The 25,832-nt window shown below is 54.0% G+C and overlaps 8 protein-coding genes across 8 annotated transcripts; 4 read left to right on the forward strand and 4 right to left on the reverse strand.

Moving 5' to 3' along the window:
- Window positions 1-117: 117 nt before the first annotated feature.
- POSPLADRAFT_1147694 (hypothetical protein) lies at window positions 118-2,330 on the reverse strand (the record flags this gene model as incomplete). Its single annotated transcript, XM_024486093.1, has 6 exons — window positions 118-859; window positions 908-935; window positions 988-1,279; window positions 1,338-1,435; window positions 1,818-1,969; window positions 2,113-2,330. 6 exons carry the CDS (start codon window positions 2,328-2,330, stop codon window positions 118-120), a joined length of 1,530 nt encoding a protein of 509 aa, XP_024337103.1.
- Window positions 2,331-3,461: 1,131 nt separating this feature from the next.
- On the reverse strand, window positions 3,462-4,296 carry POSPLADRAFT_1182822 (hypothetical protein). The gene is made up of 5 exons (XM_024488949.1): window positions 4,155-4,296; window positions 4,046-4,087; window positions 3,958-3,980; window positions 3,762-3,904; window positions 3,462-3,714 (listed from the first exon to the last, which is right to left on the reverse strand). Exons 1-5 carry the CDS (start codon window positions 4,198-4,200, stop codon window positions 3,543-3,545), a joined length of 426 nt encoding a protein of 141 aa, XP_024337104.1. The 5' UTR covers window positions 4,201-4,296; the 3' UTR covers window positions 3,462-3,542.
- A 228-nt stretch (window positions 4,297-4,524) lies between these two features.
- POSPLADRAFT_1147513 (hypothetical protein) lies at window positions 4,525-6,602 on the forward strand (the record flags this gene model as incomplete). The annotated part of the gene is made up of 7 exons (XM_024486071.1): window positions 4,525-4,570; window positions 4,624-4,790; window positions 4,852-5,073; window positions 5,130-5,194; window positions 5,245-5,269; window positions 5,320-5,402; window positions 5,456-6,602. The coding sequence occupies 7 exons, from the start codon at window positions 4,525-4,527 to the stop codon at window positions 6,600-6,602; spliced, it is 1,755 nt and encodes a 584-aa protein (XP_024337105.1).
- Window positions 6,603-7,113: 511 nt separating this feature from the next.
- POSPLADRAFT_1148078 (hypothetical protein) lies at window positions 7,114-9,730 on the forward strand (the record flags this gene model as incomplete). The annotated part of the gene is made up of 13 exons (XM_024486136.1): window positions 7,114-7,379; window positions 7,436-7,566; window positions 7,606-7,781; window positions 7,845-8,028; window positions 8,082-8,241; window positions 8,292-8,396; window positions 8,448-8,468; window positions 8,524-8,627; window positions 8,677-8,939; window positions 8,991-9,096; window positions 9,161-9,384; window positions 9,437-9,568; window positions 9,626-9,730. The coding sequence occupies 13 exons, from the start codon at window positions 7,114-7,116 to the stop codon at window positions 9,728-9,730; spliced, it is 1,977 nt and encodes a 658-aa protein (XP_024337106.1).
- Window positions 9,731-9,964: 234 nt separating this feature from the next.
- On the reverse strand, window positions 9,965-12,425 carry POSPLADRAFT_1148644 (hypothetical protein; the record flags this gene model as incomplete). The annotated part of the gene is made up of 9 exons (XM_024486205.1): window positions 9,965-10,209; window positions 10,271-10,421; window positions 10,482-10,724; window positions 10,778-11,064; window positions 11,174-11,475; window positions 11,530-11,560; window positions 11,660-11,813; window positions 12,039-12,262; window positions 12,308-12,425. The coding sequence occupies 9 exons, from the start codon at window positions 12,423-12,425 to the stop codon at window positions 9,965-9,967; spliced, it is 1,755 nt and encodes a 584-aa protein (XP_024337107.1).
- A 217-nt stretch (window positions 12,426-12,642) lies between these two features.
- On the forward strand, window positions 12,643-16,637 carry POSPLADRAFT_1066666 (hypothetical protein; the record flags this gene model as incomplete). The annotated part of the gene is made up of 17 exons (XM_024482098.1): window positions 12,643-12,719; window positions 12,779-12,798; window positions 12,848-12,913; window positions 12,966-13,048; window positions 13,099-13,245; window positions 13,302-13,408; window positions 13,461-13,551; window positions 13,603-13,833; window positions 13,893-14,628; window positions 14,679-14,747; window positions 14,803-14,999; window positions 15,052-15,384; window positions 15,435-15,624; window positions 15,677-15,948; window positions 16,004-16,270; window positions 16,323-16,451; window positions 16,506-16,637. The coding sequence occupies 17 exons, from the start codon at window positions 12,643-12,645 to the stop codon at window positions 16,530-16,532; spliced, it is 3,042 nt and encodes a 1,013-aa protein (XP_024337108.1). The 3' UTR covers window positions 16,533-16,637.
- A 1,180-nt stretch (window positions 16,638-17,817) lies between these two features.
- On the reverse strand, window positions 17,818-20,311 carry POSPLADRAFT_1147877 (hypothetical protein; the record flags this gene model as incomplete). Its single annotated transcript, XM_024486108.1, has 5 exons — window positions 17,818-18,859; window positions 18,913-19,239; window positions 19,290-19,701; window positions 19,762-20,149; window positions 20,246-20,311. The coding sequence occupies 5 exons, from the start codon at window positions 20,309-20,311 to the stop codon at window positions 17,818-17,820; spliced, it is 2,235 nt and encodes a 744-aa protein (XP_024337109.1).
- Window positions 20,312-21,031: 720 nt separating this feature from the next.
- Window positions 21,032-25,788, forward strand: POSPLADRAFT_1047779 (hypothetical protein; the record flags this gene model as incomplete). The annotated part of the gene is made up of 18 exons (XM_024479358.1): window positions 21,032-21,166; window positions 21,220-21,349; window positions 21,400-21,522; window positions 21,880-22,018; window positions 22,398-22,555; window positions 22,609-22,697; window positions 22,747-22,861; window positions 22,912-23,492; window positions 23,548-23,718; window positions 23,770-23,902; window positions 23,952-24,077; window positions 24,130-24,259; window positions 24,309-24,570; window positions 24,622-24,727; window positions 24,783-24,883; window positions 24,941-24,977; window positions 25,035-25,504; window positions 25,561-25,788. The coding sequence occupies 18 exons, from the start codon at window positions 21,032-21,034 to the stop codon at window positions 25,786-25,788; spliced, it is 3,234 nt and encodes a 1,077-aa protein (XP_024337110.1).
- Between the last annotated feature and the right edge of the window lie 44 nt (window positions 25,789-25,832).

Raw genomic sequence — 25,832 nt, forward strand, 5'->3', positions numbered from 1 at the left:
TCTAGAGAGAGCGTCGTACCGTATACACTAGCCGGACCACGGTCCATCATGCGGAGTACAGACACATCCAGTCCAATCCCTCGCGAGCAAGCCAAAGGAAATGCCACTGCCCCATCGTCAAAGTCCCATCCTCTCCGCTAACGTCCGGTCTGCGCTATCGTATGCAGCGTTCGAGTTGGGTTTATTGACATTGGCGATGACGATGGCGTTGGCGTTGGTGCTGGCGGTGGCATTGGAGTTGGCGTTAGAATTCGCATTGTGGCCCCGTCCGCGGCGCCCCCCGCGCCCTCCGCCACCACCACCTCCGCCGCCGCCACCGCCGCCATTCCGTCGGGACCGGTCGCGATCACGGTCTCGGTCACGGTCCCTGTCTCTCTCTCTCACGCGCTCCCGGTCGCGTGTACGCTCGCGGTCGAGCTCTCTCTCCCGCGCACGCTCCCTCTCCCGCTCTCCGCGGCTCGGACGGTCGCGCTCACGGTCTCGATCAGGTGACCGCGGCCGAGTGCGCTGGTCCTCGTCGATATCCATGCCGATGACCGGTTTGCGGTCGACCGAACCGCGGCGCTCGCGCGAGTCGCCACGCGCAGAAGAGCCCGATTGGGCGTGGCCGCTCTTGGGCCCCGAGTGCAGCGGCATGCCCTGGGGCGCGGGAGGGGTGTGCGACTCGGAAAGCCGCGGCTTTTTGTGTGCGCGCGGCCCGGTGGGTGGCAGCTTGCTTGCGCCATTGGCGGAGGATAGGTGAGGAGGCTGTTGGTACATGTTTCTGGGAATGGGAGATTGGGAATGAGGATTGACTTTGGGAGCGGCCGCGGGACGGCCGTTCGCCATGATTGTCTCGTGGGATTTCTCGAGCTCGGATCTAGGGGTACTTTAGACTCAGACTCTCCCAAACAAGAAGATCGCTCACGAGAGAGAGGAAATCACTTGGTGAGATTCTGCGCGCATTCAATTACTGGCAGTCGGCAGTGGAGCCGGTGGCTAACGTACCTTTCAGTGCGCCTTCCAATTTCTGGACGACCCGCCGGAGAGCACGGACGTCTTCCTTCAACTTCCCCGTCTCTCCGCTTTTGAGAAGCTCATACAGCTCGTCATTTTCCTGCTGGAGGACCTTTGTTCGCTGCACGAGAGCAGCGGTCACGGTGTTCGACGACGACTGAGATGAGCGGTCGTTGATGTGGGGTAACAGAAGGGACACGAGGGCTGGCGGGAGGGAGATAGAATCCGCCGTCGGCGGACCAGGTTGCGTCGAGAGGTACTGCCGTAGCTGAGTGACCTCGTCCTAGGGCGCATCGCGTCAGTCGACCGCATGGTTGGAATACGACATCGCTCAAGCTCACCGTCAGTTCTGCCACCTGCGCGTCGCGCTCCCTGAGGAGCGTCTCGAGTTCAATCTCTCGCGCTGAAGGGAGGTCCATTGCGCTGCGCGAGCGAGGCGCTACCGTCCGTCTCAGAGTAGGGGTACAATACTGTTCGCGGTGCGCGACAACGCCGCGATAGCGCCTCCGCGAATATGCCCCCACGTGGTATCCGCAACACGGGTTTTCGATCTCCAAACAAGGCATTTGGCGCCCATGACTTCCACTCCACTTTGTGTGATTCGCTATTCAGCGTGTGACCAATACAGGAACTCGAGACTGACAGACTTGAGGCCCGTTACCCTCTTGGCTTTAATTAAGGCTCAATCACACTCAGAATGGTTAGGGAAAGAGAGTATCTTTGTGTTTGGGGGAAGTACACGGTCTTCCGCTCTATATTCAACAAGTCCGCAACTCTCCTCCCACAACTGAGCAAGCTCCTATTCTTTCTTCCTCTCGAACTTCCAACGCCCAGCTGGATGTGCTTCAGCTGCTTCTGGGCGGGCCCGGCGAGCCGCTTCGCAACGAAAGTGTTTTGATTTGGTCTCTGTCGTCTCGCGTGACTGGGCAGACTCTCGGTCTCTATGCCCTCACGGTGTTTGACGCGAGTATGACTTGACAGCGACGATGGATACGTTTGGCGGCAAAGGCACGCTCGTGACGTGGTAGGATGTGGTATGCCATGTCGAGAATGATGGGTTGCGGACTATGGTGAGGGATGGGTGTGTAGTCACACGCCGGCGTAGATGATGTTTACATCCCGAAGAACTTTTTGAGGCCACGGGTCTTCTGCGACGAGGCGCTGACTCTCCGCACATTCTGTGTGCTCGAAGGCCGCAGGAGGTTACGCATGTCCTCGTGCATAATATGGGTGTCGCGAGGTGACTGCGTGGCGACGAAGATGCTGAACGCGTTCGGCGAAGCCGTTGCGGTAGGGAAGAGAGTGAATGCGGATGTGCCGGTGGAGTAAGACATATCGTGTGATGTGTGAGGATGATGTAGTGTGCTGGATATGAATGCGAGGCTCGAGTTGTCCAGATGGAAGGTGAATAGTGTGTGTGTGGATACTAGGCTCAGGTCGTCACAGACGAGTAGGCGGGTAGTGCAGATGCTGATGAGAACTTCATACCGACAAACCGCGGGGTATAAGTACCTGACGTGCCCGTGATGGTGGCACCCGACCGCAGAAGGGCAATCAAGGTAACGTTGCCGTGCTTGCTAGGCAACGGTGAGAGGCATGTACACGCGGACCCACAGATGCACTCCAATCCTAGCTCATGTAAACAAGCCAAATTGGGGCATGGCGCGGGTCGACGAGAGCAGCCAATAAGTGGACGGAGCAGGCAGACATACCAGGCCAACAAAGAGGTCGCGTACCGAGCGCGTCGAACGCGTTGTGGGTGTTTGTTTGGATATACTTGTGCTCGGGTTGTGCACAAGCATACACAAACAAATGCAAATGCTTGAAATTTGCCATTCCAAGCGCTCGTCCTCGATTCGATTGTCTTCAACTCTTTCCTCATGATCGCCGCCGTGACAGTCGTTGGTGAGTAGGCCTTTCTTCACGGTTACCATGATGCTACTATATTCCCAAACATACGAGTGTGCCATGCACACCTTGAACGCACTTTACTCTACAACGGTATCTGAGTCTAATAACTCCGCCTTAGCGGTCGTTTCCACACCAGTCTTTTCAGAAACTAACCATCGACGTTTTCAGGTATTTTGGTATAGATAGCCCTCGCAACTGGTAGCGCCTAATAACATCTTCGAACACAAACGGCAACGTGAGTACTCAGTGCATCTTTTCACCTATATTCCCTTCTATTCTTCGTCATATGATGACAATTACATTCACACTGTATGAACATCAGTCGCTATGAGCGCTGATGTGTTGAATTGTACTTCTACAACGGTATCTGATGACCATTCGACCTTCCATTCCTCTAAGCCCGCCTCCGTGACATTTTGCTAACATATTTGTTTTCCCGGAATAGGCATGAACAGTGCTGGTGAGATTCTGTTGATTTGTTTGCAGGACGTGAATTGTCCGTGTCGAGTACCGTACTACGATAGGCATCTCGTAATGAAATGATTATTTTTCGTAACACGATGCTAGTCGATCACATTCAAGCAGAACTAGATATAAACAGTCCTTTTGGCCAACACATAGCTACACTACGACTATCACTCGTCCTCAAATGCATCAGACGGAACTTGACCCTGGACCTGACTAAGGGCTCCCTTGAGAATGTATAGATAGGGACCTGACTTGACAGGCGGCGGCGTCGATTGATACGCCACAGGCAGACTACACCGCGGACAGTGGAATTTGTGCTGCCTTTCGTGGCCGTTCTCGCTGCGCGGCATTAGAGAGCATGTGTGCTGGACAGGCGACGTACCCACCGCTCAACGAGTATGGGATCCTTGTTTACTGCGTTCAGCTTGAAGACCTTGGCTTTCCCAAGCTCGCTGTCCCGACATTGGACGATGACTGCGCCATCTGTCCTTCGCTTGGGCAGAGAAGCTAAGCTTTTGTCTATGACAAGCTGGGAATAGCACATCAGCAACGGCCGGAAACAGCGGAGTCCGGAGTACCCACAATGAACTCGCCGCAGATGCAATCTGCGCCGAAGAGAAGCGAGAGCCAATGAGCACAAGGATCATGACCAGAGGAAAAAGAGTCCCACAGTAGACGCGCAGCGCTGCTGTTGATGACGCAGTGGGTTGTGCTAAGAGTGTTTCATGGGAGGCTCAGGGCCGCGAGTACACGAGATGCGGTGTCTTGGAAACACTGACCATCTGTGGAGGATGAAACGGCGGAGCGAGAGACGACCTTGGGCATGGCGAGAAGGAGCAGGGAAGACGCGGGGTCGACACAGGTGGAGACGAACGGCAGAGGAAGAGGACGGGAGCGAACAAGCGCGAGATTTCGATTTCACGGCGAACAACCATGGGAGTTTGCGCGCTGCGATCGCCGGACTCGTGGTCGTGACGTCCGTCTTGATCGATGTTTGTCACGGGACCAGTCCTATTATGTGCCCGTCGAGTCCTCATCGTTTGCTGTGTTTGCTGTGCTGCACCGTCTTCTTGTCTTTGTCTTTCCCTATATCACCCCCTCGCTCCCTCCCGGGGCTCTCCCACGCCGTTTCGTTTGACACTCACCGCCATGGCTGAGAAGGACGCCACTGTCAGGCTCCGGCGAGCGGTCAAGGGTGTGTCTCCTCTGCTGCCGGGCTATGGAGGTACTGAACGCTGGCATGTGCAGAGAACAACCTCTTTCTGGTCAAGAGACTCATCAAGCGGACCGACATGAGGAACCCGGACCCAACTCACAAACGATTCACGTCTCTGGCTTGGGCTGCTTTTCTCGGTCATGAGGAGACATTCGAGTTTCTCCTAACTAGCGGCCATGATGACCATGAATACAGCAAGGTATGTGCCCTTAAGTCACTTTCTGGGCCATGATCGATAGACAATCTGACTGAAAATCCAGGACTCGGACAATAACACCATCCTCATTCTTTTGGCCGAGGCAAGACCGCCGCTCTCTAGTTCTTACGGGTCTGGCCCCAGCGACCATGAGTTTTTCAGTGCTAATCTACGCATGGCACGGCTCTACTACGATCATTATCCGGATATATTAGAGTGGGCAAATGTCGAAGGGAAGACCCCGCTGCATGTAGCGGCAATGAAGGGTAACGAGGAGCTAGTGCGGGTAAGTTGACACATCTCGTGACTGCGACATAGAGGGGATGCTGAGTTCGCCCTCAGATACTCTGTGATCTAGGAGCTGACTGTGATCTCGCTGACAACGAGGGTAACACCCCACTGCACTAGTAAGTCTTCCTCGTGCTCCAGGCATACAAATACCGACGCCGCACTTCAGTGCGAGCGCTTGGAATCACATCTCGGTCAGTAGAATCCTTTACGTCAATGTGTCATATGGCTAAAGGTGCCACAGGTTGTGCAATTGCTGATCGAAAGAGGCTGTCAATATTCAGCACGGAACAATGAAGGGTTCACCCCTTCCGATTACGCGTATTCGTACGTCGACCACACACTTGTTCACGAGTCGCTCTCACATGTTGTCTATTTAGCACCACCACCCGGGAAGTCCTGCAGGATACAGCTCGCGCCCAATTTGAAAACAACAAGAAAGCCCGTCGGAACGTTTTTGCCCAGGCCGCCGCCAGAGGCACCGAATGGGGCGGAACCCCAGATGTAGGACCTCCTCCGCCTCCCAAAGCTTACAGCATCGCCAATGGGTCCGTCCGAATGCGTAGCGGTTCTGGAACGAGCCGCACGACCACCACTTCTGATAGCGGTGATCAACTAGACAACGTAGCGATACATTCCACCCGCAGTCACCCATCACTAGCCTCCTCGTTATCTCCGCCACGACCACCAGCTCAGTTGCCTTCGGGCTCACATTCCCCAGCACAACCCTCCGCTAGCTCCTCTGGCAGCACTGCCTTCTCCGCCAACTCGCCGTCACCACAGCCGCACACTCAACTTCTGCCCAATCACAATCCGGCATCAGCCTTATCACCCATAGCCACGCGTATGCGCGAACGAGATGCCGATGCGATGGAGAAGTACAAGCTCCGCCAACGCAGCGGGAGCGCAACTACCGCATCCACGGACAACCAATCACAGAACAGCTCGCCAGCGGGCCCCGCCCCTACCGATGATGATATCAAGCCGCTGAACTCATTAGTCACGGTAGGATCGGTCGCACCGAGGCGTCGATTACGCCCGTCGGCGTCCGCGGCTCAGCTCCGAAGTAATCCCCATCCTCCAGCCCTTGTGCCGGGTTCAGGCTCTTCGTCATCACAACAGGATATGCTCCGGCATCGATCGGGTACAAGTCCTGCGATGCTGAAACACATTACTCCCCCTATATCCCCGACGTCTACGCACGACTCTATGGGCCTCTCAACACCAACACAAAGCTCGTCGCGGCCGACCCTGCGTCGGAGAGATGAAGTTATATCTCGCGAGGGCTTTACTGGGCCACCGGGCGACTATGCCAGGTTCCCTCCGCCCCCGGAGCCGGAGGAATTCATCGAGCGCACGCGCACAATCACCCCCACTACAGCTATCTCCCTTGCCACCCCCGCACCCCCCTCGCACTCACGTCGTCTGCCTTTCAATCTGCTCTCATCACATAAACCTGGTATCGACCCGCAAATAGGCCTCGGCGGCCACCGGAGGAATGCGTCAGTGAATGCGGCCATCCGGTAGGGTCTGAGGTATTCGTTCGTTCGCTGCACTGTTGCGTGTTTCTTGAACATTGGGAGGTCTGTACTTGTTGTGTACCTGTACTGCGGCTGTGCTCATGCTGTTGTTCGATATTCATTCGCTGTGCAATTACTCACCGTTCGTTCTGGGCTGCTGCATGCATCGATATCTCGTGCACATTGAATGCATTATCTTATTTGTGTCCGGCTGCTTTCGAGCGTGCCGTACAATTTAATGTGGGCGTTCAAGTGTGATTATGTTTCATCGCCTTATATGTTCGACTCAGCGAGCCCTCGAAGAGTGCTCGACCACGTGAGACAGAGTGTCTGGGGAGACGCTGGATGGGCGCGTCGAATGACGGTGTGACGGTCTTCCTTAAGACGTACTTACATACAGAGGGTGCATGCCGTCCTCAAGGCCCAGAGGCACTCATCGCCGAGGTTCCCCCCACTTATAGCTTGTCACCGGTCCCTGCTGCGCTGCAGCGTCCCTCTCCATCACTCTCGACGCTGGCATGACTTTCCCCACCACTGCAGACGCAGATCCCGATCCTACCACTCAGATCCCTTGGCCCTCGCGCAACGGGAAGCGGCTTCGCGAGCAGAATGCGCAGGATGCCGCCGAGGAAGAGGTGACGCGAAATGGGACTAGTCAGGCGAATGGCAAGAAGAGCTCACCAGACAAGCCGGACACTGCGGGGCGCAGGATGTCGACGCTTGACCTCATCTATCTGAGTATATCCATGGCCGGATCGCAAGTCGCATGGACGGTGGAGCTGGGGTAGGCTTGTTTGTCTTGTGAACGCAGCATATCTATCTGAACTCGGAAGTGTGTAGCTACGGCACGCCGTTCCTGCTATCTCTTGGTCTTTCGGAGACGTTGACGAGCCTCGTATGGTTGGCCGGCCCGATCAGTGGTCTAATAGCACAGCCTGTCATAGGCAAGTACCCGTCATTGTTTCACCGAAGTATACTTCTACTGACTTGCTCGACTGTTTAACGATTAGGTGCCATATCTGATGCATCGACTTCCAAGTATCGCCGTCGCTACTGGGTCGTGCTCTCCACCACCGTCCTCGTGTTTTCCACTATTACGCTTGCGTACTGCCAGAATATTGCAGCATTCTTCGTTGATATATTTGGAGGAGGCGCGGGCAGCTGGGACCCTAAGTGGGTCAAATCCGTACGTCGGACTGTCTGAGACAGTACACCATTGAACTCAAACCGTCTCGCAATGAACCTCTAGGTCCAGCATACGGCAATCGGTCTAGCGATCGTGTCTTTCTATCTGCTGGACTTCGCGCTTAATGCATTGCAAGCATCATTACGGAATCTGCTCCTGGATATCACTCCACCGGAACAGCTCAATGCTGGCAATGCATGGCACAGTCGGATGCTCAATGCCGGAAACATAGTTGGCTATGGTTTTGGTAAGCGAGAATTTCAATGAATTCGAAAGTTGTCGCACTCATGGTCACGATAGGCTTCCTCCCTTTGGCTAAGATGCCCGTCCTGCGCCTGCTTGGCGGTGACCAGTTCCGCAAGTTCTGCGTCGTCAGCATGACAATACTGGTCATCACTGTATGGATTACCTGCATCACGCAGGAGGAGAAGGTGCGCGAGCCACGGCGCGTTGAGAAGAGGTCTGTCATTTCCTGTGATCTTTGTGCCCCCGACGTTGACAATAGAATAGGAGCAAATTGAGGGATGTTTTGAACAACATATACAACGCCATCGTCCATCTCCCCAAGCCGATCCGGAGGGTCTGTTACGTGCAGGTCTTCGCATTCATGGGCTGGTATGTAGCGGAAATTGAAATGAACCTCGTTGCATGCTAACTGCTACGCAGGTTCCCGTTCCTCTTCTATGCGTATGCGACTGGTCTTGAGTTTTTATAAGCCTCACTGACCATCGCGACCTCACAGCACAACTTATATCGGTCAGGTCATGGCGTATGAACAACAGCGTGATCCAGACAAAGACGAGGCGACCAGAATGGGTGAATTCGCAATGCTCATATATAGCATAGGTCAGCATCAACCGGTGTAGTTGCAGCATTTAGTTAATGGTGTACTCAGTGGCTGTTACCGCTGGCGCAACCCTGCCCCACCTTGCTCGGCGCGACACCCGGTTACTTGCGCATGAGGACGACGAGGACGAAGACGACGAGGTAGCCAGATTGAGATCTAGCGTTCGTGAATGGAGAGCCGACGCTGCTCGTCGCGGCCAACCCTTGAGACTACCCCTGATGCCGTTTTTCCTGCGAAATATATGGACAGGAGCTATGCTACTCTTCGCTGCAATCACTTTCTCGACTTTCTTCATCACCAAGGTTTGGCAGGTATGTTACAGCACAATCCTTTCCGTAGCTTAGTCTGACGTCTTCTGTAAGGCTATCATTGCAATAAGTCTGGTCGGTATATGCTGGGCAGTTGCATGTTGGATACCATTTGCTATCATCATGGAGGTATACGTTTTCTTCAATCTTACGACCCTGGGTTCTGACTGTGTGCGATCAGTTCCTCAAGGAGCGTGAACATGATAACGCGGAGGTTGGAGAAGGCATCGCCAGAGAACAGGGCAGACGTCCTTCGCACAGTCGAACGCGCTCGACGCCGGCCATTCGCCGCCGCAGCGAGGGTCAAGATGAACGCGCTCCGTTGCTTCAACGCCGCCGTTCGTTTGACCAAGCTGATGCCGACGCAGTTGCTCTGCAGGCCGACCCTATCGCGGGCGGAACGATCTTGGGCATCCATAATCTGGCTATCGTCTTCCCTCAGTTCATAGTACGTGCTCATATTCGTGTGAGAGCCATGCAGTGGACTGATGCTGGTACAGATTGCCCTCGTGTCTAGTGCGATCTTCCACATCGTCGACGCGGATGTGGACAACGACCCTACCCACCACACCACGTATTATGGGAAGAATGGCGTTGCATGGGTCCTGCGATTCGGTGGTCTTTGTGCATTGGTATTGTCCCGTTGTTGCTTTGATCTGGTCGTGTCTAATTGGCATACTCTTACATAGTGCGGAGCCGGAATAGCTCGTATGGTCCCACCTACTCGTACCGAGAAGGAGATGAGGCGGCGTCTCGCCGAACTCAGGGCGCTGAAGGAGGAGGGCACGCCATGATGTTTCGCTTGTATATTAGTACTGTAGAATAGTGTATTGGATACAACACATCGGGCTTGGTACGTTACGATGTTTTGGATCGGGATGTTTCCCTAGGCACATATGATAAACATAGCGTAATCCCAGTCATCGTCGAGGCCTCGTGTTGCGATTGAATGGCAGGGTATCGATGTGACTGCGGGAAGCGTATGCCCTTCAAACAGAACTTCGACCGTGCGACGGACTAGACGAGGATTAGACTCCGAGATTGTGAAGGTGGGACATACACGTACAGGTAGATATGGTCGTGTGATGCCGATAGAAGTGCCGCACAGATAGCGCATTCGTCCAAGTTGCGGCTAGTTCGGGTACTTGAGTCAATAGCGCGGTAACATCGATCTCATCTCCACGGAAACATATGAGTGTGACCGCAGACGCAGTCTCATCGAAGTAGGAAATCTCCCAATGGGTCCGAGACGACTCGCGACCCATCTGATCGCCTGCGACGTCGTGGGTGACATAAACTCCTGTCTTGGTGATTCTGGGATGGGACAGACGTACCTCGTTGGAAGCTGGGCGACACTGATCGTATCACGACATCATCTTCATCTGGTATGAGACATCGACCAGTGTGTAGCAGGACCTGTTTTTCAACCAGCGCGTCTTTTGGCAGTGTCGGGACGGTCACGAAGAGTATTGACGCGGAAGCATCCTGGAGTGAGAGCCAACTCATTCTATGGGGAAGCTTATCTGACAATAAGAGTCGACCTACCTTCTCGTATATCTCTGAGGCGATCTTGACATGTGGTATGTCACTTTCACGGGCTAGCCAATAAATGATGCCTTGCTCGTGTCCTTCCCAGCCCCCACCTGAGTTGTTCTTGAGAGCGCTGACCACGCGATCGACATGCTGGAAGGATAGTGCCGTCTCGGTCTCCAGTGAGGGAGGAGAAGGGAGCGTCAGGTTGCTTGGAATGAGCCCGATTTGTCCAGAGACGAAGATCCGTTCGTTCACCTAGCGGGTGGCATTCAGAGCACGGGCGTAGAGAACGAAGGAAGGGGACAGACCACGATAGCTTGAGAGTATGGGCCGATGTTCGCGGGTGCCCAGTAGCTCAGTCCTTGTACATGCAGCGCTTGGCGGTCGGCCGGACTGCGTTCGGCGTACGCTACACAATCTATTTTGACTTTTGTTGGCGAGGGAAGATCGACAGCGACGCATGCGCGTGCAGGTGGGCTGTTTCCAAAGAATGTGGCATATACGGCGTTGGCCTGGGCGAAGAGGTCCATGGACGAGAGGAAGATGTTGATGTTGGTACAGTGGGAGAGCTGTAGGTCGTAGGCCTTGAGATGCGCTGGGATACACAGTCAGCGGGAGGGGCAGATATTGATGACATTGCTTTCAACCTTGCAGCTGGAGGAAACAGTCTCGGACCTCGTCCTCCAGGGAGACATCGGGCGTACAAATGACTGAGATGTCAGCAATTGCGACCCATTGACCTATACGTTTGATGGTTGGACAATCGGCGACCTTCGGAAGCTGCGCGATATTTTCATCTGGAATAGATGGTGACTTGATGGGTGGGTCAGACAGAGACTTGTGAACAGTATGGTGGATTTGTTCAAAGGCTTCCGAGAGCAAGGAAGGTACTGTCGGTTGAATAGGCAAACGCGAGTGTTTATCCTCGAGGGTAGCATTCTTAATCCTGAGGTATGCGACTGTTGCGAAGTCGTTGTCTGAATGAATGACTGTTTCTGTTTCTGTTCTGTATGGTTTCATTGAATGGCAGCGCGGTATATATTGAGGTCGATGGACCTACAATTGAATCCTACGCTTGAAGAGTGGGCAATCTAGGGTCAGAGTCTCATACTCTCCACCTTCCCCGCATATATGCAACCCGTACGCTTCGTTCTGGAGTCAAAAGCTGTTAAAAGCTCCCCAGAACATACTGTTGTTATTATCTACCAGTTTGATCAATTCTGGTTGCATCTCCGCTAAAGTCTTTCCAAGGTGTTTGACGGACAAACCAATACCGGCGACCTTGATGAGAATTGCTTCCATTCCTGCTTCGATCATTTCAGCGAGCAGCTCGGCCTGGTCTCGCTGCCACAGGTAGCAGAGCGGCGTCAGGCCGAGACGACGGCACCTGCAGTGCAGAGTACTCAACAAATGTAGTGCACAGATACGACCAGTGAATCATACACGTGTTCAACCCGCACGCGCTGATAATTTGAGAGAATTGCACCGACGGAAACTCCCTGTACATCTGAGTGATTTTCCTTGAACGCCATTAGTAGCTTTCCATTGGATCTGTATCATAAAACTCACTTTAACCGTACTCAATAACGCGTAGAGGTCTTCTGTCTCGTCTCCGGATACCCCGCTGGCCTGGGATGGCTCTCTACCACCATACTCGGAGCCTTGCTCGACAGCGGCGCCAGAGATGACCCTTCGGTATAGCGGGACATCAAGCGCTTGAGCAACAAATTCTATGGCATCCTGACCGACGGTCTGATAGAGATACGAGTCTAGTTCCTCTGCCAAAGTGTAGACTGTTAAATGACATCATAGCTTCATTGAAGACAAAATATTCTGACCTTTTCCATGCTCAGGGCCAAGAGATGCCGCAGCAACAAGCTCATGCCCATTGCGAGCGCAGTGGAGGAGGTTGTAACAGCTGTCCTTGCCACCACTCAGGAGCGCGACATACTTCATGATCAGGGTCAAGGTGATCGGTGGTACATAGACGATCTCTCATCCCATCGGCATTTCCCATATTGGCGACCGAGGATGCTTTGTCAGGAACGCGTAGCGCGCGCTGCATTATCATAAGGCCGCTGCTGAGGCGTCTCTTTCGCGCCTTTCACCAAGTACTGCTCTCGCTCTTACTCTCCATCATCTTCAGGACTGACCGCACAACTCACGAACCAATATGGCTGCTACGAACCTTGCGTCCGCGATGGACATAGATGAAGCCGCGATCGACGAGGGCCTCTACTCCCGCCAACTGTGAGTCCTAGGCCGCTATTCCGTAGAATGGTTTAGTCTAATACGCAGCTGGTGCACAGCTATGTGCTCGGCCACGAAGGTAAGGCTTCAAATCGTGTTACTTGGATAATCTATCATACCTTGGATAGCTATGAAACGGATGGCCGCCTCCAATATCCTTATTGTCGGTGTCAAAGGTCTGGGGATTGAGATCGGTGCGTACAGGCCTAGCAAGCCTTTGCGGGGTATGATACGATTTATTCACAGCTAAGAACGTGGTGCTGGCCGGCGTGAAGTCTGTTACGATCTATGATCCAGAGCCAGTACAGATACAAGATCTTAGCAGTCAGGTCGGTCGCAAATGACACGATTTATAACTCCACTCTGACCTCTTGTTCAGTTCTTCCTCCGTGCCGAGGACGTTGGAAAGCCGCGCGCAGACGTTGCGGCTGCCCGCCTGGCCGAGTTGAATGCGTATGTACCAGTGCGGAATCTTGGCGGCCAGTCCGGTAAGGAGATTACGGTAGACATGATCACGGGCTTCCAGGTACATATGAACGCGTTTCGCGTACACTTATTGCACGCGTTCTGACAATATGCTAGGTTGTTGTGCTGTGCGGCGCAAGCTTGCAGAAGCAGCTGGAAATCAATGAATGGACGCACGCAAATGGCGTCCACTTCATTGCTGCCGAGACTCGCGGCCTTTTTGGGTACGTTTAGATCACTTCGTGGCCCATGGTCCATTATGTTGACATATTTCAGCTCTGTATTCAATGATTTCGGTCCCAAGTTCACCGTTGTAGACCCTACCGGCGAGCAGCCTCATACAGGAATGATTGTTTCCGTGGAACGGGTTTGTCAAGTCCTATAACCCTGCCGCTTTAATTACTGAGATCAGTCGTAGGACAAGGACGGTCTTGTGACATGTCTGGACGAGACACGACATGGTCTGGAGGATGGTGATTTTGTCACATTCTCCGAGGTGCAAGGCATGGAAGAGCTGAACGGTTGCGAACCGCGCAAGATTTCCGTGAAAGGCCCTTACACATTCACTATCGGTGAAACCTCAAACCTCGGCGAGTACAAGACTGGTGGTATCTTCACGCAAGTGAAGATGCCTAGAATCCTCGAATTCGTGAGCTTCTTGCTTATTTCTAGCCAAATTGAATAAGTAGTATTGACCCATTGTCTTAGAAACCTCTACGTGAATCTCTGAAGTCACCAGAACTTTTCATTACGGATTTCGCCAAGTTCGACCGTCCTGCCACTCTCCACGTCGGTTTCCAAGCGCTTTCTGAGTTCCAGGCCCAGCATCAGCGTCTTCCTCGTCCGCGCAATGCTGAGGATGCCGCCGCGCTCATTGCACTGGCGAAGAAGCTGGATGCTGATGCCGACGAGAAGGTGCTCACGGAGCTAGCTTATCAGGCGACTGGTGACGTGACGCCGCTCGCAGCTGTCATCGGTGGTTTCGTTGCACAGGAAGTGCTGAAGGCTTGCTCCGCGAAGTTCACACCCATGGTGCAGCACATGTACTTCGACTCGCTCGAGTCGCTGCCTAACACACTGCCCACGGAACAAGAGTGCCAACCGATCGGCTCGCGCTACGATGGCCAGATTGCGGTCTTTGGCAAGACGTTCCAGGAGAAGATCGCCAACCACCGGCAGTTCCTCGTCGGTTCGGGCGCCATCGGCTGTGAGATGCTCAAGAACTGGAGCATGATGGGTCTCGCGTCTGGCCCGAAGGGGGTCATTCATGTCACGGATTTGGATACGATCGAGAAGAGCAACTTAAACCGTCAGTTCCTCTTCCGAGCGAAGGACTTGGGCAAGTTCAAGGCAGAGGTTGCCGCTGCGGCTGTCGCGGACATGAACCCTGATCTGCAGGGCAAGATCCAAAGCAAGCAAGAGCCAGTTGGTCCTGACACAGAGAGTGAGTGCCCCCTCCAGTCAAGTATCGATAGGCTTGCTGATGCAGGAAAGACGTCTACAATACCGATTTCTTTGCGGGCATCGATGGTGTAACCAACGCTTTGGACAACGTCAAGGCTCGTGCGTACTTTATACACAACCTGCCTTTGTATAGCAATGTTTGACCTATTGATAGGTCAATACATGGATCAGCGATGCGTGTTCTACCTGAAGCCCCTCCTGGAATCTGGTACTCTGGGTACCAAAGGGAACACGCAAGTTGTCGTGCCTTACTTGACTGAGTCGTACTCTTCGTCGCAAGATCCACCAGAAAAGGAGACGCCGTCTTGCACTGTCAAGAACTTCCCGAATGCTATTCAGCACACGATCGAGGTAAGCGGTTGGAACCTTAGCATGATTGCTTTACTGACGATAGCGCATATAGTGGTCGCGGACGGAGTTCGACAACATGTTTGTTAAGCCCGCGCAGGCCATCAACGCTTATCTGTCGGAACCAAACTATCTGGAGAACAATCTGAAGTATTCCGGCCAGTCGAAGGAGCAGGTTGAGCAGATCGTCTCGTACTTGGTCACGAACAAGCCCTTGACGTTCGAGGAATGCATCATTTGGGCTCGTCTGCAGTTCGAGGACAAGTACAACAATGCGATCCGTCAGCTATTGTACAGCCTGCCAAAGGACGCAGTGACAAGCACGGGTCAGCCGTTCTGGAGTGGTCCGAAGAGGGCGCCCAACCCGTTGACCTTTGATTCCAACGACGTATGTGGCTGCTTCTGTCCTTTTGACGCTAGTGCTAATCTTGTGTTTAGCCGACCCATCTGCAATTCATCATCGCCGCAGCAAACCTGCACGCATTCAACTATGGTCTCCGAGGCGAGACTGATCCTGTAGTCTTCAAGCGTGTCGCTGATTCGGTCATTGTACCCGAGTTCACGCCAAGAAGTGGCGTGAAGGTGCAGGTGAACGAGAATGAGCCTGTCCAGCAGGGCTCTGACCCAGGTGCTATCATGAACTTCTACCGTGTTGAATATGCAGCTTACAGTTTTCCTAGATGGGAGCGATAGTACGTCCGACTTGATGAAGCAGCTACCGCCCCCGTCTTCACTCGTGGGCTACCGTCTCAACCCGGTCGAGTTCGAGAAAGACGACGACACGAACTTCCACATCGATTTCATTACTGCTGCTTCTAATCTCCGAGCGACGAACTACACGATTCAGACTGCGGATCGTCACACCACGAAGCAGATTGCTGGGAAAATCATCCCGGCCATCGCTACGACGACATCCCTTGTCACCGGTTTGGTCTGCTTGGAGCTGTACAAGGCCAGTCGTGCTCGGCTATGCTGGAAACGCAAGTTGCTCACTTGTATTTTGATAGATCATTGATGGCAAGGACAAGCTCGAGAATTACAAGAACGGGTTCGTTAACCTCGCGTTGCCGTTCTTCGGATTCTCGGAGCCTCTCCCTGCGCCGAAGAATAAATACAACGACACTGAATGGACGTTGTGGGATCGTTTCGAATTCCACAACGACCCTTCCTTGCAAGAGATCGTGAACTACTTCCGCGAAAAACACAACCTTGAGGTTACAATGGTTAGCCAGGGCGTCAGCATGCTTTGGAGTTCGTTCGTTGGCAAGAAGAAGGTAGGAATTGTCATTTATCGTGTGGCTACATTGTGCTCAATGTAGGTTCCAGAGCGAGGAACGTCTGCCCATGAAATTCAGCAGGCTGGTAGAGCACGTCAGCAAGAAGCCAATCCCCCCTCATACGAAGCACCTCATTGTCGAGGTCATGGTTTCCGACGAGGAAGGCGAAGATGTAGAGGTGAGATTTTTGCTCTACCGGGATTGGCATGTACTCACTGTGCCATGCATCAAGGTACCCTTCATCGTGGTTCGCCTATGAACGAAACAGCACGTGTATGTTGTGTATTAGAGAAGTCAAACAGTGGCCAATGTAGCTATAAAACTTGTATTTCGCTCCAAAATCTTATCATTGCTCTCACTCGACTTGAGAAGTGCCTTGAAACTCGATAGTTGTAGTCTTACATCGAGGTTGTGCGGAACGTTCATACGCGGGTTTACAAGCTACCCACCAAACGCCATTTCTGAAACCAAATGCGGACAATATAATGGATAATTACACAGAACGTTCGAATTGCGGATGTCGACAACACTAAATAATCTCCGCGAACGCACCTTCAGAGCTTACACGACATACTTGCGAAGTCATCCGGGTCCTTGACAGTAATGAGGCATAACTGGTCTCACGATTGGAAAGACATGTACAAGCAAGAGCAGCTTCGATGTCCAAGAGACACAAACACAGACTGCCTACGGACTAACGAAGCGGGGAGACGCGCGGGATACAAGGAGGCTTCGTGGGTAATGCGGGAGGGAGGATAGGAGTAACTCGGAGGGCAGAGGGGTGGGGCAGGTGGATTGTGATATCCTGGAAAAACGTAGAGTGTCTGAAGAGGAGAATGTATGGGTTTTCTACTTTTCAACTGTTTTTGCGCGTTTGTCAATGCAAGGTATAACCGTTGAAGAAACGTGAGAAACAACATCAAAGAGCAGAAGGAGATGACATGAAAACATTACGGGGGAACGTCAAATATCGGGGGCGGAAGTCTGTACACAACGAGATTCCGACAGTACTGACGAGATCAGAGAAGTAGTGTGAACCGTCCATTAGGGCGTGCTGACCGTGGTATTGCGGGACGAGGACAGCGGCAAACGCTTGAAGCTGTTACGGTCGTGGATGGCCGCAATGCCTCGAACCGGTCTGGGAGGAAGTGGAGAATATATACGAGATGCGATATTGTCGATGATGCCGATGACGATGACAATCAGAAATGTGACGCGGCTCCGGTAGACGGGATGGATATGTCTTCTTCGGAAGATGGGAGAGCCCAGAGACAGACGAGACAGACGAAAATAGCAGACATGGATGATCCGTGGACCGAAGACACAGGCAAGCCGGCCGACGCGACTAAGAGAGTGGTGAAAGGACACATCCAGCGCTGGCGCTAGGGGTTCTGAGTAGGAGTATGAATTACAGGGTGTCGGCTGCCAGGAAGACTTATAATAAGGAGCGATGAAGAGGCGAAAATCATTCCGCCTCTCCATGTTGCAGAGCCGCACGCAACAGTCTATGATTCTGTCGCGCATCTAATGGATGGACGATGCATTCACACTTTGAGAGGCCTCTGATGGTATTCGAAGGGTCGTTCGTAGAAGGACGCATTGTTGACCGGGTGTATCGGGCTCCAGCAGGTCATCATAGGAGCAGGCGGGGGAGGGGCAAAGTGTCCGTCGGTGAAACGAATGTCGCTATAGCCCTGGTCATACCCGGTTTGGGAATAGGAACGAGGGCGACCATAAGGCTGGCCGGCCACTACCTGGTTGTATGACAATGAGTGCGAGCGCGAGTGACTCGAGACAATGGGGTAGGCGTAGTCGTAACCCGCGTAAGATGGCATGGTGTGATAGACAGCGGGAGCGGGATGGGGCGCAGGATGCTCGGGAATTGCCACCTTCTCATGCTCGGGCATGTAACCGCCGTACGACCACGCTGTATGATAGAAGGGAAGCCCCTGCGGTGGCGGCGGCGGCAGAACTACAGGCATGTGCGACACGGGCTGCGGAGCAACATACTGTCGGGGCTCACGAACGTTCCGAGGCGCGAATATAGGCGAGTCTGCGGCAGGACTCCATTTCGCCGGCGGAGGCAAGGTCCTATCTGAATTGGCGAACTTCGCGGCGATTTGAGAGCGGTGCGTCGACCCTACCCCGCTGATACGACGCCGCGGAAGGTACTCTTCCCGGAGGGGGCCATCTTCGTCGAGGTCAATCTCCAGGGCGTCCACGCTCTGGTCGTGAGGCCGAGAGCACTCGTACCGATCATTCCTGCGCTCCTCAGGACCCACGAAGACAGGTTCAGGCGGGCATGAGGTACAGGTCGCATTGCCATGACGACTGCACGTCGGTCGCACGACACCAGTGTGAACAAGCGTCTCGACAGACTTGCGGATGATAGTATGAGGGCTCGTGGACGGACGGGAGATGGGCTGCGGACAGGCGCCGGAGTTCAACGACGAGTGATACAAGAGCAAGTGCGACAACCAGTCAGTCCACTCGCACGGCGAGATCGACAGGTCATAGCAGAAAATGTCGAGAGCGAGAGATTCGAGCTTGTTGATAGACTGAATGGGGACGTTCGAGATTGTATGCCTGCCGAACCAATTAGCGCCAGTACTTATGCATGCCGGAAGGATCGAGCCTACCAAGTCTTGTTGGAAAAAGTATGGTCATCCAGCCACTTGTTGGCGAGCATACATCCAAGAAGGATGAGCCGGAAAGGTGCATACAACTCAATGGCATCCCTGTCATAGCTCATACGTGCTTCGCCCAATAGCTCGGCTCGGAAGCGAATTTCTTTCTTATGGAGATCGCGATCTAGGTTCACGGGACCGAAGAATACTGGCAGCCGCACAATGTACCACAATGCCAGGAAGACAGCCGAAGGTTGCAGAAGGGTGGAAAGCAGCATCGAGTGGGTCGACGCCGCTAAATGGCCCGGGGGCGCACTGGGATAGGGTTTGATGAATGCCCTGCGCGAGAATCAGTCTCGAGTGAAAAGGGAAGGGAGTGTCAAACTTACATCGGCTGAGCATAGGTAGACGGTAAACTCATGCCTGTCGTACAGACCTTCCACACGTAGGAAGCGATCCATTCAGAAAGCGGCTCAGCCAGCTTTTTGTAGGTCACTGTGGCGGTGGGAGTAACGACGGGTTCAGGAGCCGCTTGATCCATGACAACATAACTCTGACACTGATGGCACTGAGAACCCCAGCGATCTTCCTGGTAAAACTGCCGTACCTCCAAAGGCATATTCATGGCACGGACGTAGTCGTAAGGCGGCACGAGCTGTGCGGCAGCCACCGCCCTGTCGACAAATTCGCCAAAAGGTGTCGCAGGACCTATAGGGCTAGAAGCGGGTTCGTGCATGTGGACGGCTTCAGGCGACATGTCCTCGAAGACGGGGCTGAAAGCGCCTCGTTCATACGCCTCTGCTGGATAGAAGTGGCCCAAGCCAGAATCCCGATAGGATCCAGAAGTGTCCGTACCGAAACTTTCATAGCGTGCTGTGGGGTCTACCACGTTGTCCATATCCACGTCCTCGTACCCCGCGTTGGTAATCGGCGAGACGTCGTCGTGACGGCCTTGCCAACCGTGAACACGGGATGAGTATGCACTCATTTCTTCATCCACGTCTCCCCCGTAATCCGTATACATGTTCGCTGGTCGGGGTGGCGAGGCGAAGCCTGCACTCGCAAAGAGAGTCGAGATGGGCGGAATGCACGCTTGCGCAGGCGCTCCTTTAATGACCGCTGCGTTGTCCGCGGCGGTCAACCCCTCTTCAAAACCCTGTCGAACGTAGTTGTAGTCTTCGACGGGATCCTCCTCCCAAATACGACGAGGTTTATTCCTTCTCCACGATGGTAAGGAACTAATCCACTCCTCTCGTGTAGCGAAAGAGGGAGGCGGGCCACAAGGTGGCAACGGAAGAGATTGAGTCAAGGGGTGGAATACGGACGGCTGGTAATCAGAGTCGACGGATTGATTGATCTTGATTACTGGGTGCGCTGGCTGCTTGGAATAGAGCGGGACGGGAACTGGCATCTGCAATTAGAAATGGGAGACGAGCCGTGGTACAGCCCTACGCAAGGTGGCGACCTGTGTGCGAAGACTGCTGTAGCCCGTTGATCGAGGTTGAGATGAAAAGGTCGGTCGTAAGGTAAGTCGTGAAAGCTGTAATGGCAGGAGTTGGCCGACGATAACGTTCGAGAGCAGGGCAGGATGTGGCGAACGCGCAGCGAAGGCGTGCCTTTTAGAATGCTCGACGGAGAATGGTAGACCGGGCGGGGGGGGTAGCTAAGAGAGCTACTTTCCACCAGCCAGAGAATCTCTAGAACAGTTCGAGGAACGCCCGCTCCTGTCGACGTCGTCGCTGTCGTCGGGGTGAGATGGACAGGAAACTGGCAACGAGGGACCGACGAGGGGAGGGGTCGATCCTGGGGGGGGGCCAAGATGGTGGTGGCTTGAAGAAAACAAGTCCAGCTCCGTTGCCCTTATTCCCCTGCTTATGTAAGCGGCATACACCCGAAGTATTCCAGGCACATGTCCCCCTCCCCCCCTGCGGCCAGCTGCGACGGGGTGCGCAGTGCGAGCGGTCCATTTCCACGCCATTGAGTGTGCCGTGAATTTCACCTTGCACAGCGTTACGCAGAGCGGCAACACGACACGTCTTCGCAGGCGCGGCAACCACGCGCGCCCCAGTAACGCGCTTCGCGGCACCGTGACCGCTCGCGTCTGTCCATCTCCAGTCCCCGCCTAGCCGAGATGGTTTTTCCCCAGCTGCCGCCGTACATGTCCTCGCAGTCCCAGGACAATGCCAACAACGGCTCCCAGGTTGGTCTTGACTCCATCACCCTCGGGCAGCTCAAAGCCATGGTCGGCTCGGCTCCCAAACCTAAGGCATGCCCGTACACCACCCGTGTGATGCGCCCGTTGACTCTGAGACAAAGTAGCAATCCTTCTACGACTTCAAGTACGATGACGAGGACACGGTCCTCAATGAGATCGAGGAGTTTTACTCCTATGTCGAGATGCCCCAGGTAGCCGAGAACCTCAAGGCTTGGGAAGGCTCTTTCCCCGGAGGTGCGCACAGCGCGTCCTTAGCTTCCGCTAGACTCTCACAGACACACCAGAATGGATCGAGAGCTCGTTCACGCAGCGCAAAGCTCATGTAGAGATCCTCCTCGAGAGTCTGGAGCATCGCGACGCTGAGATCCGCTTCACAAATGCTCGCAGATTGCTTTACGTTTTGCAAGGTCAGATTCGTAGCGTGCTGTCAGTTTGATTGGTCGGTTCAATTGCCGCCCATCTCTCACTGCCCTCGGTGTTCGCTGTGGCCTGGAAACGTTGGATGCGGCGTGCGCCTGGCAGTTGCTTGCCATGCGAGCTGCCATATCACTGAAGAGATCAGACATGACAGACCGCATCGCTTGACTTCAATTGTCCCGCGGCGCACGGAAGCACTGACTTGAAACCTGCGAGTGGGCAAGAGTTGGCCCTTGCGGTCGCGAACACGCCGGCGACGTCGCCCCACGGCGTGGTGACTGGCGTCAATCACACCCGACCAATCGAGTTTGCCCTCCCGTTAGGCGTTTTCTGACACCAACCTCTAGGCACGTTCGCCGAGACGTCATCGCCTGAGCACCAATTGCATTGGATCTTCGAGAACTGCAAAGTGGTGCGCGCGGCAAACGGCCTGAGCAACGTCGTTGAAGCGATCAAGATTGCCAGTTCGAAGCACGATCTCCTCTGGTATGTAACTCATTACTGGTGTCATTGTTAGTATTGCCATGAGGTGAGATGGAGCTTTGCGGTACTCAAGGCCACCGCTGTGTCATAGACCAATTCAGCGGAACTAGTGAATGACGTATAGCCAATGCCCAGACTCGAACGAGCGATCAGCAGGGGTCATGGTCCCTGACCTATTCTGTTTTTCACTCTTGACGGGGATTCTACCGCTGTCGTGACCTCATTGGCTATCTTAGCTAGTCTCTGAGGTATGGCGCTACCCGCCTGAAAACCGATTTTGAAGTGGGACGCAGCGAGTTGAACGAGGTCCCGCAAGCTTTACCTCAGCTGGCGGTAGCGTTAATTTATCATCTGCCTCATTAACATGGTTTCCGTTCTGTAGTAGTCTATCCGATGCGGATGCAGAGCGCTTTAGCATCTCGTCCTCTGAGAAGGCAGACTTCATGGAAGAAGTAACGACGGAACTGTCTGTCTATCTGGGTATGCTCTATCATATGGTGGAAGCATTCAAAGGCCATGATGACTTCGCCGACGAGCTCAGTAAGTCATCCGAAGGCACAGTCTTTGCACGTTTGCTGACTCGCTGTTCACAGTGAGCCTCGATCCACCGCTGCCCGTGTATTTGTTTAACGTAGTGGCCGGGCTGCGCGACAAGAGCGCCAAGGGCTACCCGGTGAAGAAGGTGAGCCGCCGGCACTGCGTGTGCATCATTTCACTCTGACCCGCTCTAGCTCCTTCTAGTGCTGTGGAAGACTATCTTGACGTGTTGTGGCGGAATCCGAGAACTCGCTCGCGTGAAGCAGCTCGCGCGGGAGCTCTCTGGCCTCCCTCCCGTGCTGGCTGACGGTACGTCCCCCCGTCTCGAGCGACGTCCTATCTCACGCACGCAGCATCAGCGATACCAATTAAAGCGTCGCCGCTGGACCTCGAGGCCTTCCGGCAGGAGATCTCCGTCAAATACCCGACGTTCACCCCACCTCCTGCTCCGATTCCGGTCACCGCTCCCGTGCCCACGCCGATCAATACGTCCAAGCTCGCCGAGGCATACTCACCCATCCCTGTGCGACATCATTACGATCACGATGACACAGAATCACAACAATCGGGTATGGGCGGCAACGTACACGGCCACCCCTTCCACCAGATGCAGCAATCAAACTCGTTCCGCCCGATCCCGCAACCTGCGACGCCTGCACCTTCACCGCCGCCTTCTCCGAAGCCGAAGAAACAGCAATTTCAGACGGACCAAAACAGGCCGTTTCTGTTCCCGTTCTCCCGACGTCAGGCGCGGTACAACAGCTCACGTCTTGTCCCGTATGCCATTGACGAAGCGGACAAGCTGTACACGACGCACTTGTACGTCAGCTTGTCGCTCTGGCAAATGTGGAAGACGCGGGAAGAGTGTATGACTGTGGAGAGCGGACTCGAACGCATGCCCGGGTCCGAGCCGATTTTGGAACCGAAGGTCGCTCCAACCGTAAGTTCCATTTCACAACGCTGCATGGCATCAGTCGTGAAGCATCACTATGCAGGGGTCACTTGAAGATGATACAACCGAGGCCCTGCCTGACGTTGCACTTATTGACACGAAAATTGCCGAGGCTGAGAAGGCAATGGTTGAGGCTGAGACTACCGCTGAAAAGCGCCGGGCAAAGGAGCGCAAAGAAGACCTGATGCGGTTGAAGCGAGTTGAGCACATCTACGTTGGTTAGCCTCTTCTACACAACGCCGCAGCGACTCAAACGTTTGCCTAGAGTGCTGTGCTGCCCGTTCTCCAGGGTTGGGTTCTCGTACTGCTGAAACTTTTATTAGCTACTGTCTCAGCCGCCAATGGCATGCCGCCGCCTTCTGCAGGTTCCACTGGGTTTCCTCCCGGTATGGGAACACGTGAGTACCTGGAACACTGGCGACAAGCGATATGCTCAAATACTGTCAGCCATCGAACAACCTCCTGCGCCACCACCGACGCTGGATGAGATTGACGTAATCCGACATCGGGAAATCACGTCCAAAGCCGTGTCTGCCATCTTGCTACTTGTTTTGAAGTGGTTCAAAGTTTCTCGTACGTGCGATCATCTGTCTTTGTGGACAGCCGACATTGACCGGTCCCACAGATGTCATGAAATTCCACCATCTCGGGCAGCAGTTGCTTGATACCAACTGTCTGCTGTTGATCCTCAAGATGTTTGGTCTACAGGAGGTCTCGGTGACGGTTGTCTCCAAAGCCGACTCGCCTGAGAACAAGTAGGTCCCATCGTTGCATGAGAAGTGATCGGCGTTCTCATGTGCACAGCTTCTTCCGCTATTGCCAGATGCATTTTTCTCGGAATCAACAGCAACTAGGGCAAGACGACAACATGTACAAGGCGCCCCGTCAGACAATGAGTCGGACTACCACACTTCCTAACGGCTTGAAACATGAAGAGGAAGTGGACCTCCTCACGGAGTTCTCGTGGAGGAATTTCTTCTCAATCATCAACTTTGCAAAGATTATGCAAAAGTTGTCGAAGCATCGGTCACACCGTATCAGAATGCTCGTTCAATACAAGAGCTCGGTGAGGACTTCGCAATGAGGACGATGGCCATGGCCCTGATCCAGAACATAGGCTGTCCTCAAGCGGATACTGAAAGTGCAGCATCCAATGCTGCAGCTCCACGTGCTGAAGTTGATCAAGAGCCAAGTACCGTTCTGTGGGAGGAAATGGCGGCAATGTGAGCTCATCGCCTAGTGTGACGTGTGACCGCCGCCTCACCCCTACCTGACTAGCAAATATGCAAGTGATCACTGCCATCTATCTGAATTGCAGACCCGATTTGAGAGATGAGTGGCTCACTGGCGTGGAGGTTGATGATGCTATGGATGCGCAGGTACGTATGTTCCGACGACCATTTTTGAACGTTGATTATCAACGTAGCCGCATTCAGGCACAAGAGCAAGCCCTGCGGCATCTAGTCAAGTTCTGTGAGTAATGCCCGACTCGTGGGATCGTCCATGCTAAAGTCATTCTCTCTTTGTCAGACAATACGAAGCGTTACGGCGCAGCGGCAGCTCACCAAGCAGGAGCACATAGGCGCGCTACGAGCATTTCGCACCATTTGGAAGGGTTGCACCCAGGCCCAGAGCTGGGACTCATCAGACCCATTGGTACACCAAATACGACCGCAGCTGATGTGTTCCCGCCGCTGCGCGCGCAGGCCCAAGATCCGTCGATATTCCTTCCATACATCACGGAAGATATCGCCTTTGAGGAGGAATACGAGGAGTATCTCTCGGATCTGGGTTATACTGACCCTCAGGCTGCACCTCAGGCACCGATGCACGGGGGTACCTCTGCTTGGCACAGACTGCCCGAATATGCAGCAGACATCGCGGATGGCATCAGCGATAGCGAGAGTATTGTCTCTATCGGTGAACTGGGCGATGAAGCTCGTCTGAATGCTGACCGCGACGATCGGGACGTTCCTGATGAGAACTTGAACAATTGGGAGGTGAGACGATCCTAACTCCGGCTCTCGCGGAAGCCGAGCGCTGACTGGTTACTCAGCACATGAGCCCGAAGACGATGGCCGCTCTCACTAAGTCTCCCGCCCGAGGCGGACGCCGGTCTAGTTCTGGGAACGGTCTTAGGCCTGTTTTGCCGTTCGAGCTCGATGGGAATAGCGCGGTTGCGGATGATAACGATGACGAGGAGCCGGGTCCTATGCCTCGTGAACCATCGGGACCCTTCCACGCCGGTGCCGGGGTAGACGAGGTCGAGTATGCGTATGGGTAAGCATTCACGTTCTCCAATCGTCGAAAGCATGAACTCATCCATGT

Source organism: Postia placenta, assembly GCF_002117355.1.
Source record: "Postia placenta MAD-698-R-SB12 unplaced genomic scaffold POSPLAscaffold_10, whole genome shotgun sequence".
In the NCBI taxonomy this organism is placed as follows: Eukaryota; Fungi; Basidiomycota; class Agaricomycetes; order Polyporales; family Adustoporiaceae; genus Rhodonia; species Rhodonia placenta.